Source organism: Arachis ipaensis, chromosome B09 (genome assembly GCF_000816755.2).
Source record: "Arachis ipaensis cultivar K30076 chromosome B09, Araip1.1, whole genome shotgun sequence".
NCBI lineage: Eukaryota > Viridiplantae > Streptophyta > Magnoliopsida > Fabales > Fabaceae > Arachis > Arachis ipaensis.
This window is the reverse complement of record NC_029793.2, coordinates 15332198-15348798: the sequence shown is the minus strand read 5'-3', so window position 1 is coordinate 15348798 and position 16601 is coordinate 15332198. Positions and strand designations below refer to the sequence as shown.

The window sequence follows — 16601 nt, the reverse complement described above, 5'->3', positions numbered from 1 at the left end:
AAAAATTATTTGTCTTTCACAATTTTTTAAGTTATTTTTATTAATGTCATAATTTTTTGGAAAATAATATTTTATTTTTAATTTTATATGCTCTCTAATAATTATATATATAAAAGGTTATGAGAATTTATTTTTTTATAATTATTTAATTATTAATTTAATTTTTTTAATTTAATAGTTTAACGATATATTTTATCTTATATTTTTTAATATTAATGATTAATTGATACTCTGATCATCAAAAATAATAAATTTGATAGTCCAATAGTATTCCTAGTAAACTATATTTTAAATAATTATTATCAACCACATAACGCTCCTTGGTTCGTCCACGCTCTGCTAGGGTTTTACTGTGCCGCCTCCATGGTTTCATCTTTCTTTGTCTTTTCTTCCTCAAAGTCTGTTTCATCTTCTTCTACTTTCTTCTCTTAATTTCCTTTCTGTTTCTAATTCACCCCCACTTGGTTCTCTATTTTTCGTTTCCTCTCCTAATTCATCCCTACGCTAGATTTCTCTTTTAATTCACTCCGTTTTCTAATTCACTCATTCCATATATCTTTTATCTCCTGAATCATCAAATACTAATTCTGATTTTTTCTACACCATGAGCAACAAATCAGATACTCAAAACCCCCATATAATTGACAGTGATCAGGAGGATGATTTGATCGTTTTAGCTGATGAAGATGTTTCTGAAGGAATTCAAGCCTGTCCACAGAGCCTCTCTGGAAGGATTTTCTCAGATTGGATCTTTTCTGTAGGTACCATGGAAAGAGCCCTCTATGCAATATGGAATAAACCAGAAGGATTCAGAGTAGTCAAAAAATCCAGGAACCAGTTTCAATTTTTCTTTGAGAATGACTTTGATGTGACTCGAATTGAGAGGGGTTCGCCTTGGTTATTCAAGAGTTTTGTTCTTCACGTTCGTAGATGAAAGCAGTCAGTAAACATGGAGGATAATCACATCTCTTCTTTTCCTGTATAGGCACAATTTTGGGAATTATTTGAACAATACAATACGCTTGAGGTTGGCCAAAAAATGGGTGGGAGACTTGGTTAAATTGAAGATGTTGCTCTGTTTGAAGTTAGAGGCAAAGATATACGCATAGTGAAGGCTAAGGTGAAACTGAACGGTGATAAAAGAGTGAGGGATGCACTGAAATTGCTTGATCCTAATAAAAAAATGCTGGAAATTGGAGTACGCTATGAACGTATAGGTGTTTTCTGTATTTATTGTGCAAAATTGGGGAATGAACCTAAGAACTGCCAATTTTTTATTGATGATTCTGCCCAAAATAATATCAAGGAAGATAGAGTTGGTGAATGGCTTAAGGCAGATCAAGTCGGTAGGCGTTTAACTGAAAAGAGAGCTTCCTTCAATCCTAATCAACCTCGGGATGGTTCTGTTCCAGCTCAACCGAAGAAAAAATCTCCACTTGCTTGTCTTTTTGATAGTTTCTCAAAATTGAGTGTGTAAGATGATCAGAAAAAACAGAATAATGAAAAAAGTGCTGCTAATTCGAGTTCTAGAGTAGAAAATGAGGGTGAATCAAAAAACACTGGTACGACTACTGATACTAATTCTTCTTCTAATGCTTTATTGGAGATATCCTATTCCATGAATAATGTCCAACACAATAACAACATCATGTCCAAGCATAGAAAGGAGAATAAAAAATCAAACCTGAAATAACTTACCAGAAGTCTGTGATAGGTTTCAAACGGAGGAGTGGAGGTAACGTTACGAAAGATATTTCAAAGAAAATTTGTCTCAATGATATTGTCTCAATGATATTCTCTCGTGGAATTGTCGGGATTTGGGGAGACCCCTGACAATCCACAATCTTAAAGGGATTTGTAAATTCTACTCCCCCGAAGTTGGTTTTATCTATGAAACAAAAAATCAATCTCGACAAGTTGAAGGAAAACTAATATCTTGTGGTTTCAAGGAATGGTTTATTGTGGATCCGGATGGATTATCTGGGGGTTTAGCAATAGCATGGAGGGATGGTTGCACTGTTTAGATTTTACAGCATGGTAGATTCTTCATTGCGGCATCAGTTTTGACAGCTGGTTCTAATGATCCCTATGGTGTTCTAGGTGTTTATCTCAGTTCAAATGATCAACATAGAATGGCTCAGTTTGCTGAATTAACTTCAGTCACCCAACAGTTCGATGGTAAGGTTGTGTTAATGGGTGATTTTAATGTCATTTCTAATCAGTTGAAGAAAGCAAGTGGGGGTGTTAAATCTCCTTCTTCTATTGAAACTTTTAACAGTTTTATTGATGATAATTCCCTGATTGATATTGGTATGGTCGGAAGACCATTCACTTGGTCGAATAGGCGGAGTGGTGATGAGTTGATATAGGAAAGACTGGACCAATTTCTGGTAGGAGTTGATTGGCAGCATCTCTATTCCAATGCATCAGTTCTTAGACTGTAAGAATCAGGATTGGATCGCTCCCCTCTTCTCTTAGACTCTAATTCGAGAACTAGAAGATCTAAACAGTGATTCAAATTATAAGAAAGATGGTGTTCTAATGATGAAATAAGGCAGATTGTTAGAGAGGTTTGGTACGAACAGATTGATGGTTCTGTCATGTATATCCTAGCTCAAAAAATAAAGTATTGTCAGATGACAGCAAGAACATATATCTAAATTCGAATGTGGAGATTGATTTACTACAGTCTGAATTAGAGAAACTTCGTTTAGCAGGAATTCACAAAGGCGGCATCATTTTAGAAATAGAGGACAAACTTGAGAAAGCATTGCAAAATGAGGAATCTTATTGGAAAGATATGTCTAGAGTCAAATGGCTCAAATCCGGTGATCAAAATATAGCTTTCTTCCATCAGAAATTTAGAAATCGAACTCGAAGGAATAAAATTTGGCAACTAACTAGCAGTGATGGTGAAGTGGCTACTTCAAATGCTGGTATTGCTTCTGTGGCTGAATCTTATTTCAAGGACATCTTCTCCTCCACTTGTCATGAGAATCCTGAACTTCTGTTTACTGATTTTGAACCTAAGGTTACAGCTCACATGAACCGTAGGCTTCAAAGACTAGTGACTATGGAAGAAGTGAAACGTGCAACATTTAGCATTCATCCTCAAAGTGCTCTAGGAGATGATGGTATGACAGCAAAATTTTTTCAAAACTTCTGGAACATACTTAGTGGTGATGTGTTTTGAGCAGTTAAGAGCTTCTTTTTAGGGGGCAGAATTTTGAAGAGTTTTAACCATACTCAGATCTGTCTTATTCCCAAGATATTTGATGCTAAAGATATGACTCGAATAAGACCAATAAACTAATCCTCAGTCTTTTACAAGATTATCTCTAAAGTACTTGTACATAGACTTCAGGGTATGATGAATAGACTAATTAACCCTACGCAGAGTACTTTTATTAAAGGCAGATTAATCTATGATAATATCTTAATTGCTCATGAGTGTATGCATTACTTGAAGAACAAAAAAAGGTGTCTCAAAAATAAAATGGCACTAAAATTAGATATGAGTAAGGCATATGATAGGGTGGAATGACACTTTCTTTGGTTTATATTAGAGAAGTTTGGTTTTGACTCCCGGTGGATCATGTGGATTCGAGAATTAGTGACAACTGTTTCTTATTCTGTCATTGTGGTAGGACAACCCTATGGTTTCTTCAAACCAAATAGAGGTATTCGACAAGGAGATCCTCTATCTCCCTATCTTTTTTTTTCTATGCAGAAGGTCTCTCCTTCTTGATACACAAGGCAGAACAAAACAGACTAATTCAGGGTCTTCAGATACATAGGCGATGTCCCAAGGTCAACCACCTCCTCTTTGCTGATGATTCCATCTTATTCTGTAAGGATAATCCTGAAGCATGTTCAAACATCCTGCATTTATTGAATTCTTATGAAAGCATCAGTGGCCAGAGGGTATATCTTAATAAATCTGCTGTATTCTTTAGCCACAACACTCCCTCCACTACTCGTACACTACTGGCTAACTCTATGAATATTAATCATATTGGGCCCAGGATATATACCTTGGTTTGCCTTCTACAGTCTCTAAATTAAAAAATACTTCTTTTAGTATGATCAAAGAGAAGGTTCGGAAAAGAATCCAAGGGTGGAAGCGTAATCTTCTATCGTCGGGTAGTAGACAGGTATTGCTTAAAGAAGTAGAAGAAGCTATTCCTGTTTATACATTGTCTTGCTTCAAGTTGCCTGATGGTTTAATTTCGGAAATTCACTCTCTACTTTTTTAGTTCTGGTGGGGACAAAAAAGTTCTGAAAGACGGATGGGTTGGATTAGTTGGGACACTATGACTCGCCCATGAAGAGAAGGAAGCCTTGGATTTAAAGATTCAGAATCCAAAATCTGGCGCTTTTAGGCAAACAGTTTTGGCGACTCGTACCACAGCCTACTTCCCTATTATCCAAAATCGTAAGAGGTAAATACTTTAGCAATGGTAATGCTATAATTGCAGAAATTGGAGTCTTACCTTCTTGGAGATGGAGGAGCATATTGGATGGCTGAAAGATTGTTAAAAAAGGTCTTAACTAGACTGTGGGTACTGGAGAGAATATTCGAACCTTTGACGATCATTGGTTGCCTCCTCCGTATCCTTTAATAATTTCTGACATGCCAAATAGACAGGCTATTTCTGAGTTAGTTCCAAGAGTTAAAGACCTAATTACTGAAAACATGAATTGGAATCAGAATCTCATTCAAGAATTATTTTCCCAAGACGTTACAGACAGGATTTTGTCAGTTAAAATTCAGCAGAATAGGAACAAATTGCAATGGAATTTGATCAAATCCAAGCAATATGATACAGTTTCAGGTTACAGAATTGGCTATTTATTTCACCATCCACTTCTAGAACTTTGCCCTAATTATATGCAACAGAAAAAACCGTAAATTGATCTATGGAAGTTGAACTTGCCTCACAAAATTAAGCTATTTATTTGGAAAGCTCTCCATAGTCGAGTTCCGGTGCTTGCTCAAATTCACCACCGCATCCCATCTATATCGTTAATATGCCCCTGCTGTCATGAAGCAACAGAAACAATCACTCATTGTTTGATCAATTGCTCTAGAATCAAAGAAGTATGATCTCAGAGTTATCTTCGTGACTGTCTTTCCCCCAGAGCCCTAACGACTTTTGGACATGGTGGACTGCATCAACAGAGATGCTTAACCCGTTGAAGAATGCTGACCGTAATCCTCAATTGCTTGCCATCATTTGTTAGAATTGTTGGAAAACTCGCAACCAGTTAATTTTTGAACGTTCTACTTTAATGCCGTTTGCCATTCTAGCAAGCTTTGTCAAGTTGCTCCGTAAAATCTAAAGAACTTCCAATTTAGATCGTCATCTCCGTGAGGCAATCTCTTAGTTTCATTCAATTTGATTTATCATTCTTTCTTCTTTAAGATTTTTCTTTGTTTTTCGACCATACACCGTTGAATAAATATCTTCGATGTATTGTTTTGGAAAATTCCTACCTTTTATTATGTTGTCCTGCTTTTAGACATCTTTGTATTTTATTTTTCAATAATTAATGAAATATAACCTATTATCTTAAAAAAAAAAAAAACTGTAATTATTCATTAATCAAATATTAAACGCCCTCCACTCACTAGTCACTACTCCGTACTCCGCAGTCCACCCCTCTTCTTCCTCCCTTGACCAGCGAAGCGGTGTCTTGTTAAATCTGGAGCCTCTTAGTTCCCACCTCATGTCTCTTTTAACTTCCTTCAATATCAACCACTACCACCATAATTAGTCCTTTCCCCCTTCTTTTTCAAATTAAATTCAAATAAATCACTACATCAATGTCAATGGCTACTTCACACACCTCTCTTTCCTCAATCACCATCCCTTCTTCTTCTTCTTCTTCCAAATTCAGTTCTTCACTGTCTCCATTCCTCGCGCTAGCACCTCCGCAACGCACTAAAGCGCGTCGCCTCCACGTTAGGCGCACGTGCGTCAGGGCAATGGTTCAGCAAGCCGTTCAGGGTGCCCCTGCTGCTTACGCCAAGGAAATGGAGCGCCTTTCAGCCAAAGAATCGCTTCTTCTCGCTGTCAGTATCTTCAATTGGTACCTTCTTTCCTTTAATTTCCGTTTCTTTTTCGTTCCGAGCTTGAATGCGTTTTGGGAATTTCCCTGTCGTTTTGACCCTCACGGGAACAAAATTTATTCGTGTTTTTTGGATAATGGGCTTGGATTTGAGTGGATGTGAGGACCTGTTTTTCCTTTTGAAGTTTTTCAATGAAGAATTAAAGAAAAAAAATCGTAATTTGTCTTTATGACGGGTATGGGTTAGAATTGATGTAGAACAGTGGCTAATGACTTTGCTTGGATTGACTACCCCCTTTTTTTTGTTTTGTTAATGAAAATGGAGGGAGGATTGCTATTTATGTTGGTAGTTGATTGGAATATGAATCATTCTTATTGCTGTCTAGGTTCGTTATCAGATTTCATTGCTGCAATGCTGTGTTGCTGTCATGACTTTTAGGGTGTGTTTGGTTGGGATATTTTTACATTTTCTTTTACTTTAATTTTATAATATTTTGTTTGGTTGAATTATGTTAGTTGTACTTTTAAATACTTTGTTGGATAAAAGAGTTAGATTACTTTTATTCATAAAATATATAGTTGATTTTATTATTTTTTTTGAGAATTAAAATTTCACAATTTTAATATCCAAAATCCCTCTCTAACATTACTTTTCTTCCTTTAATTTTTCCATCCGAACACACTCTAGTGTTTTTTATCTTTCATGCCTGCTTATGCATAAAGGGGAAAATCTTGACATAAATATGATCTACTAGTGGAAATTTAGAGCACATTTTATTTTTAATGACCAAGACATAGTACAGTCTTAATTATGTTTTTAGTGCTATACTGTTTTAAGGCTTCATGTACTGTTAGACAGGGAAAAGTATGAAGTATATAGACAACAAAAAAAAAAGTGTATGGGGTTGTAACTTGAACATTGTGAGGAATCATTTTCGAATTTGGCTTTTTTCTATATTGTTATGATTTTTACCTATAATCTTGTTATGCAAATCATGAAGTTGGATTCAATAGTACTTATTTTGGAGATTCCATTTCAGTTTAAAGATGCAGGAGGTTTTGAGGCACTGGTCTCTGGGAAGACAACTGATATGCAAAGGATTGATGTGAATGAAAGGATAACTGGTCTCGAGCGGCTCAACCCGACACCCCGTCCAACCACGTTAGTGAATAAGAATGCTCATGTCTATACTTCTTTATGAGATGTTCATTCAATTTTGTGCCACAGGTCACCCTTTTTGGAAGGACGATGGAACTTTGAGTGGTTTGGTTCCGGAAGTCCAGGGTTGTTTGCTGCACGATTAATATTTGAGTGAGTAATCTCTTAGCTGATTGGCATTTGTGAGGGTTGGGTGCTTTCGAGTATAAGAAGATATTTTTAATTTTTAAAGAAGACCCCGCTAAATTTTGGTTGTTTCACCGGTGAGTTTCTAATGCACTTGTGGGCTTTGTGTTTTGGCAGAAATTTTCCTTCAAGCATAGCTAGTTTGTCAAAGATGGATGTCTTCATTAAGGACGGAAATGCTAACATTACTGCAAACATGAACCTGTTGAACTCGGTACCACATTTCTTAAAATTGTCTTGAGGTTGAATATATTTAAGGCATTATCATTAATTAGTTTTAATCACAGTTAACTTGCTGATAAAATCTTTTAGATAGAAAGCAAATTAATTATCTCAACCAAGTTATCTGTGGAGGGGCCACTTAGAATGAAAGAGGAGTATGTTGAGGGGACTCTTGTGTCACCAACAATCATTGAAGACAGAGTTCCAGAACAGCTTAAAGGTGCACTTGGGCAGGCAGTTAATGCTGTACAACAGCTTCCCGTTCCTATACGCGATGCTGTTTCCAGTGGTCTAAAAGTTCCTCTAAGTAAGCTATTGCTAATTCTTTTATACCCTAAGAAATCCTCTCTATTATATTGCCATGTAATAAAGAATTCAATATGCACTTTTTATAAAAACTTCATTGTGAAACTGAAATCCAGCCAAGAAATGGAATGATTTACTTATATGACAATAATATGCATGTTACGAATGTAAAACTCAGTTTCGTTTGCAAAACTTTGTTATGAAATTAACATTGAACTTTGCTCGTGTTATGAAGGTAACAGCATTCAAAGACTCTTCATGATATCTTATCTCGATGAGGAAATACTTGTAAGTTTTTAGTATATACTTATTCAGGAATCAAGTTTAGATAATTTCAGCGTTTGAGCTCCTTAAAAATGGTCTCAACAGCTGTTTCTACTAGAAATATTAATAATGATGAATCAAATGTGGCATCTCAAAGTTTGATGCATGCACCTAGAATCACGGATTGTCATGGCTATGTGACAATGTTATACCTGATAGGTTGATTCAATATGAAACTGGGACATAATTATTTTTTGTATTTTTAAATTCCAACAGCAGCAACAAAGCCTTGTCTTACTAAGTGAAGTTGACTGTATAAATCAAATGGCATCATAACATCCTATCATTTATCATATCTGATGTAAGTGCATTTATATTTAGATCTCTCTTGACCACCTTATCAGGTTTGTCTCCCATATGATCTACCGTCCTGACTGTATATTCTATTGGTCTTCTAAATGTTCAAACAACTTAAGACGAGATTCTATATCTTTTCCACAATAGATGTCACTCTAACTTCCTCTCATATACTTTGTCTCTTTTTCAGTCCATTTGAGTATAGGTACTCATCCTCATAGCAGCCACACTAAGCTTATGTTCATATTTACCCTTTGTTGTCCTACACTATTTTTCATAGATGGTTTGATATAGCAATAGTGTGATAAAATTTACCCATAAGCTTTGAAGCTACTTTTTTTTTTGTTGCATACGAAATCCGAAACAATCTGCTACTTTGATTAACCTACTTAGGTTACATCATCATCTATGTGCTCCTTTGTCTTGAATAATACATTCAAGATATTTAAACCTCTTGAGTCTTGACTGGTGCTATAATGTTTTTTCCAATTTTCAGTTTTATGTTTGAGCTCCTCCATTCCTTGTTAAACTTACCATCCATTTACTTCGTGTTATTATGACTTATGAGTAAATCATTAACTTTCACACTTTGTCTCCACAAATCTAACTTATCATATAAAATTTTCCTTAATTCACCTATAAGAACAATATTATCAAAAAATTCATGTATCACGGTACGAGTTATTGGATATGCTCAGTAAACAACACCAAGAATAGCGAGCAAATGTATGGGCTTGAAGATCATCCTTGATGTAATTCTACACCATTTGGAAATTCCTGTGCTAAACTACCTTGGATTCTCATACTAGTTGTAACTTGTAACCCATCATACATGTTCTTAATTATATAAAAATATGTCATCCTTCCTTCTTCCCCAATATCTTCCGTAGGATCTCTCATGGTACCCTATTACATGCATTTTCCCAGCTAATAAACATATATGCATCTTTCTTGCTGCTGTAGTACCTCTCTAATTTTCTTCTTTACAAGTATATAAACCTTTGGTAGATTTGATACAAAACCAAATTTATTCTTCAAAACCTGAGTCTTTTGGAGGGTGATTTGGATTGGAATATGTTTTTCTTCAGGAGATCTCTGGTAAAATTAGGTAGAGTCTTGAATGCAACATGGAAGAAAAACAAACAATAGGATTCACATAGTTGTATTTTAGTTTCTAGTGTTTCTTTAAAACTACCTTCTGTCAGATGGATAAGATGATGCTTAGTTTTGTAACTAGTGGTAAAGAAAAATCTAAGAGAACTTGAGATGAAATAATTTAAAAGAGATTTAAGTTTAAATAATTTAAGCACAAATATGATTCATGACAGGGAATTATGTCTTCATTTTATTCATATAGTTGAATCCAGCTAATAAAACAAGACTTAGCTGTAATGTATGTAATGGCATATTGACCTACAATTAAATCAAATCTAGCATATATCTTAGTGTTTATGCTTTATTTATTCATTTAGTTCTTTAAAACGCAGATTATTAGGGATACTTCTGGAATGCCCGAAGTTTTAACGAGGCTGGATGCATCACCATCTTCTTTGGGAGAATCAATTCCTGAGTATGAGAGCTAGGAATTTCTATGTAAAGTGAAACTTTCTGTTCCTCTTACACCCTCTTGGTTTCAAATTACAGCTCCAAATTCTCTCTCATTGGTTAATCTTTATGGTTCTCAAATAGAAGGTAGAATTTCAAAAAATACGTGTCAATTTGGATCTGACACGAGTTGTTGCATAAACGTATTCTATACTTTGTGCTTAGATCCTTAGATCCATTATATAAGAAAGTGGGTTATCTGATGTAGAAATTGAATAATTGAATAATGTGCCATTCACATTCACACAACCTACTCTGAAATAAAAAATAAAATAAAAATCTGAGTATTTTTGTTGGTTTACTGTTTTTATTTTATTAAATTTTTTTCTGGTTGACAATTCTTGAAACAATATCATTTCAACTGACTTTTTATTTTTTTTCTAAAATAAAATAAAAAAATTTCATGTTTACCATATAATCACAAACCGAAATTTTATGTCTTCTTTATAATGTTTATAAAACGTGTTAATCTACCAGATTTATGGAAAATATTGGACTGTCTTTTACACTAGTGTGTTTTAAAAAAAGCAAATAAATGATAACATCCTGTCATGATACACACACAAATTCAGTACTGTTTTTTTAGTACATAAAATCTAATACCCTAGCGAAATTTAAAACATACTAAAAAGTAGTGTATTGCTCATTTTTCTCCTATATCGTAGTAAAACTAAATTAAAAATATGTACTATTGTGAAAATGTGAGGTTATATATATGTGCCATTATTTTCTCTCATAAAAATAAATGCTTACGCAGAAAAGTTGCAATAAAAATACATATTAAATGCTGACATTTTTAATTAGGAGTTAAACTCCAAAATGGTCCCTGAGATTGGCGTTATGCACTAAAATCGTCTCTGAGATTTTAATTGCACCAATTACGTCTTTGAGATTGAAAAAAATACACCATATTAGTTCCTGACCCACTTTCCATTAACGACGTGATGACATGGCATGATGACGTGGACTGTAAGTGACACGTGTCACTTCATGATTTGGCCACGTGTAATGGTATGATGATGTGGTGACCAGTGACACGTGGCATGCTGATGTGTTCGTTTGTGCCACGTGTCACAACAGTATTCGTCCACGTGTCATTCATTATGTCATCGTTCTATATACACCAAATTAGTCCCTTACTTTACATTAAGTGACTCATTTTAGTCTCTGAAATTAAATGTGCACCAAATTAGTCCATTCACCAATTTTTTCTCATTTTTTTCTATAAATTCAAAATTCTCAATATTTTTGAATGCATTAATTTCAATTCTATTTTTTCACATGTTCTTCAAATAAAAGTGTTTTTATAAAATATTTTTTCTCTTGCGAATACCCTAACTGCCGACTTGGAGTTGACGTGAAGGCTTTTCAAGCACCTTCACTATCATCTCCGACCTCTTTCAATACTTTTATAAAATATTTTTTTCTTGTGGATACCCCTAATAACTGCTGTCTTGGAGTTGACGTGAAGGCATTTCAAACTTCCCTCGTTACCATCTCTGACCTCTTTCGTCTAGACTGCAGAGGTCAAAGATGGTAGTGAGGGTGCTTGAAGTGCCTTCAATCTAGCTCATTTACACATAACAAAAACGTATATTTCATAAGAAAAAAATGTTTATTTTAATTATTAATTTCTTGTTAAAAACACATGTTTTTTTATGAAAAAAATGTGTCTAATCAATCATATAATTATTTTTTTATAATAACATACTTATATATTACAAAATTTACCAATGTTAAATTATTAAAAAAATTATATAATTAAAACTAAAATCTTAAAAATTTTTATAAAAGCACTTGTATTTAAACGATATATGAAAAAATATAATTGAAATTAGTGTATCCAAGATATTAAAATTTTAAATTTAAAAAAATGAGAAAAAATTGGTAAAAGGACTAATTTGATGCACGACATTCAATTTTAGGGACTAAAATGAGTCACTTAATGCAAAGTGGGGAACTAATTTGGTGCATATAAAACGATGACATAATGGATGACACGTGGGCGAATACTGTTGCGACACGTGGCACAAACAGACACGTGGCCAAATAACATTGTGACACGTGGCACAACCATCCATATCAGCATGCCACGTGTCACTGGTCACCACATTATCATACTATTATATGTGGCCAAATCATGAAGTGACACGTGTCACTTACAATCCACGTCATCATGCCATGTCATCACGTTGTTAATGAAAAATAGGTCAGGGATTAATATGGTGCATTTTTTCAATCTCAGGACATAATTAGTGCAATTGAAATCTCAAAAACGATTTTAGTGCATAACGCTAATCTCATGGACTATTTTGAAGTTTAACTCTATTAATTAGCTCAATCTTAATTAAATGGTAGAACGTGTACAAACGTAAATGTAAGAGACCATCAGCATCTCAAAATGAAAATAAAAATAAATAGAATAAGAGAATGTGTATTTACGTCATTACGTGTGCAGCATTCTCTCAACTCTAGCATCAATTTGGTAATGAAATATGGACTCGAGGTATGGTGGGGATATCTTAATCCAATTCCAAAACTACTTCCCTTTGCTTTGGACCTTTGGTAGGATGTAATGACTATATCAAAATTAAATAACTTTAAATATTAAATAATTCGGCCGACATGTACTAGTTTTAACTTTTAAGCATTAAATCCCAAATGGCTAGCATTAATAAATAAATGTTGGAAATAAATGGTTCATATGATATGCCTTTGGAGCAAATTTTTGCAAGGAAATTAGAGCAAGAGGTAAAAAGACTCACTTGGAAAAACACGAACTTCTCCCAAAACGTTAGCTTTTCTCAATAATTATTGAAATTACTTAAACTTATATGACATAGAAATACAAATTTAAAGACAAATAAAAGAGGAACGTATAGGTCTATATGAACCACGTTTTTTTTTTCAATTTTTTAATTTAAATGAGTTGTTACATACACAAATTAAAATTTGAATTTCTGACACTTACTTAATTACTTAAGTGAATTACTAGAGAATTAATCACTAGATTAATCCAAATAGTTAAAGCAACATGGTTCTAAGCCCAGAAAAAAAAAGGGAAAAAATCATAACATAACAAACAAAATGAAACCTTCCATATTTGGAGTGTTCATAAATCAGATTATATCCGTAAATCCACAATATTTATTGGTATTCAATTCTCAATTTGTGATACGATCTTCGAATCTAATTCACACTCTTATCGAATTCGATCGCGGATATCACATCAATAAATTTCATATCTGCGATGTGCACCAAATAATAAATAAATAAATAATATTTATGTTGTATTTATGTTTTATTTCAATTTGTAAAGGGTAACGTCGGAAAAAGGCAATTTCACTTCCATTCCTAGAATTGTTAAAAAGCTAAAGTCTCTTTTTTTTCATTGGATCCTTTTTAGTGGATCGCAGTATTATCTTATTGTTGTTATTTAAAAAAAATTAGTTTATTCAATATTTTAAGAGTAATCACGTTTAAGAAAATGAAAAAAGGATTTTATTATAGTAAAAAATGAATTTTATTGATTTTTTTAAATAGAAATAAGTTTGTTAATATATTTTTATTTTGTAGATATATCTAATATTCGATTCGATCCGTAAATATGTAGATTGTTCGAACATAAAAAATATGAATATTAGATTTGATTTAATTCTATTAGTTTAGTGCGAATCAAATTGAGATTTTGACCATATGTGGTTAAAGTGTCCCAACATTTTTTCATAGAATAAAATAATAAAAATGTTAGATGCCCAAGTATTTTTATTAACCAAGTTATTAAAATTTAAACTTCAATTTTTTTCCTTTTCCTCCTCTTCTTTTAACATCGTTGTTGCTGCCGCCGCCGCCGCCGCCGCCACCACCACCACCACCACTGTCATCGTCGCTGCTGTCGCTGCCATCATTGTCGACTTCTTCTTCAACGTAGTCTTGTTGTTATTGTTGTTGTTATTTAATTTCTTTTTCTTTGTAAATTGGATGTATCTTTTTTATTGAGTGAAATTGAAAAGATACGAATGCCTTTTATATTGTTATTTTATGCTCAATATTTATGTGTTATATGTGTAAATTTGTGTGTTATGTTGAACAAAAATATGTGCTATGCTTAAATATTTGTGTGCTGTAATAAATCAGAATTTGTTTAATGATTTCTGATAAATTAGTGTGAGTTATCAATCTACTATTAGTTTCGATTACTTGTGTTGTTTTTCTATATTCGATGTTTGTGTACTATTGTATATATTTTTGTTTTTTTTTCTCTTGGTTATGGTTATTTATGATGATTTTAATTTCTTTAATTAAGTTGTTTGAAAAATTAATATTATTCTATAATTCTAGTTTTTGTGCTATATATATATGTGAATTTGTGTGCTATGTTGAACAAAAATATGTGCTACGTTTAAATATTTCTGTGCTATGATAAACCAAAATTTGTTTAATAATATTTGTCAAATTAATGTGAACTACCAAATTATTAGCTTCGATGACTTGTGTGCTATGAAAATGAAGGAGTGTGTGTTGTTTTACTTTGTTTGATTTACACATATGATGTGGTATAGTCAATAAAGGAATATATATATTGGTGTAGCAGAATTTGTGTGCTGTATTTTAAAAATTTATGTATTATGATTAAAAAATTTGTATATTATGTACAAAAGTTTATGTGTTATATTAAAACATTTGTGTTACGTTACAATTTTTGTATGCTATATTTTAAAAAGTTGTGTGCTATATTTTGAAATTTATGTGCTATAAAAAATGTAGAAAAATTTATACATATGGTGCAAATCTTTTGAATTGTACATTAATAAAGCACTGAAGTGCGTGCCATATTTTTTATTTTGAGGATGATTTTTATTATAATTAGACCAACTTAATTAGACTTAATTACTAAAAAAATTTGTATATATAATATCAATCATAAAAATAATATACAATGTGTCCAAGAGATGATATGTGTGTGGTCGCGCGCTCAATTTATTGAAAAATACTTATGAATTGACCTATCACTTGTATCGTTGAATAACCTGTGAAATTTAATTTAAACAATATTGAACTCTTACTTAAAGGGATCATCTGGTACACAGGCATCATCCTTAATTAAAAGTATGGTAAAGTATTAAATTAGTTATTTATGTTTAGGCCTAATTTTATTTTAGTCTTTAAAATTTAAAGTATCGTATTTAAATCTTAAAAAATTTTATTTAATTTTAATATAATTTTATCGTGAAATCAACGTTAAATAATTAACGTCTCTATTTCACTAAATTTTAATGTCGTTCTTTAAAAAAGAAGTACAAATTTGAGAGGCATAGGATGCATTTCCCTAAATTACCAGTCTTAGTTTCAACCACATTAAAAATATTGTCAAGAATTTGCTTTTCGCAAAAAAGTTCGTTGATGGCGACAAAAAATAAGGTCGTCGTCACTTCTACTGCGAAGAGCATCTCTTGATAATCAAAAAGTTTGGTTATATAAATTTTTCATATATGAAAATTGAGTTTTACCATTACATTAAAATTAAATGAAAATTTTTTAGATTTAAATAAGAGACTTTAAATTTTAGAGACTAAAACAAGATTAAACCCAAACATAAGAAACCAATTTAGTACTTTAGCATTTGAAAGAAAAGAAAAAGACACATGATTTCGTATATTTTTAATCAGATAAAATTTGATCAGTCAGCGATTATGTAAACCGGATTAAATTAAACATGATAATCATAACATACAGAAGCTATAAATAAACCTCCACACTCATGTGGAAGGATCTATCATATGTAATTCTATATATATATGAAGCTAACCTTTATGTCTATAAGAGTTCTAAATTGCAGTGTTGGATCGAAAATTTATGCATACAATTTTTCCACAAACCCTTGCATGTGATGAGTGGCATCCAAAGGAAACAACTCAGAAATAAAACCTTCCAAATCTGAGAACCCTCCTCCATCTCTAAAACTTCCTACTTCTTCTTCTTTGACTTTCTCATCACTATCATCATTCCTCAGCTCCATTTTCTTGGTTGGATTATTCTCTAACACCCCATTATCATTGCCGCTTGTTTCTTTCTCTTTCCTTGATGTGATGTTATTTTTCCTTGTCTTCGTTGATGGCTGCTTCTTCTTCTTCTTGCGGGTACTTTGATCTTCACTTGTTGGTTTCCCAGTTAACTTCTGAACCAGTTCCCTGAAGTTTTCCACATCGGTCTTGATAATCTCCGGTGCATATATGTGAATTATGCGTATCTTGGGCTTATATTTGGTTTTGCATATTGTGTGTGAATCTTCGTGCAAAGAATGATGCACATGTGATGATTCTTTCTTAGCCTTGTTTTCCATTGAAAAATCAGATTTGAAAGGAAACTATAAGAGAAATAATGTAGGGTTGGTTGGTTCGATTTGTATGTAGTGGTTAGAAAGGAAGAA

The 16601-nt window shown here is 32.9% G+C and overlaps 2 protein-coding genes across 3 annotated transcripts; one reads left to right on the top strand and one right to left on the bottom strand.

Annotated features, from left to right (window-relative positions):
• Positions 5632-10469, top strand: LOC107617333 (probable plastid-lipid-associated protein 13, chloroplastic). 2 transcript variants are annotated; one of them, XM_016319075.2, is made up of 7 exons: positions 5632-6076; positions 7113-7234; positions 7301-7384; positions 7535-7631; positions 7730-7946; positions 8181-8233; positions 10054-10469. In XM_016319075.2, exons 1-7 carry the CDS (start codon positions 5828-5830, stop codon positions 10147-10149), a joined length of 918 nt encoding a protein of 305 aa, XP_016174561.1. In that variant the 5' UTR covers positions 5632-5827; the 3' UTR covers positions 10150-10469. The 2 variants fall into 2 exon arrangements, with proteins under 2 accessions (XP_016174561.1, XP_020966508.1); XM_021110849.1 differs by having other exon boundaries at positions 5957-6093.
• LOC107617045 (VQ motif-containing protein 25-like) lies at positions 15934-16601 on the bottom strand. Its single transcript, XM_016318877.2, has one exon. It carries the CDS (start codon positions 16512-16514, stop codon positions 16026-16028), a length of 489 nt encoding a protein of 162 aa, XP_016174363.1. The 5' UTR covers positions 16515-16601; the 3' UTR covers positions 15934-16025.

Coding starts and splice junctions, on each gene's coding strand:
- LOC107617333 (XM_016319075.2), top strand. CDS start 5,828: ATGTCAATGGCTACTTCACACACCTCTCTTTCCTCAATCACCATCCCT. Junction 7,947..8,180: donor TGGTCTAAAAGTTCCTCTAA/GTAAGCTATTGC, acceptor CGTGTTATGAAG/GTAACAGCATTCAAAGACTC. Junction 8,234..10,053: donor ATCTCGATGAGGAAATACTT/GTAAGTTTTTAG, acceptor TTTAAAACGCAG/ATTATTAGGGATACTTCTGG.
- LOC107617045 (XM_016318877.2), bottom strand. CDS start 16,514: ATGGAAAACAAGGCTAAGAAAGAATCATCACATGTGCATCATTCTTTG.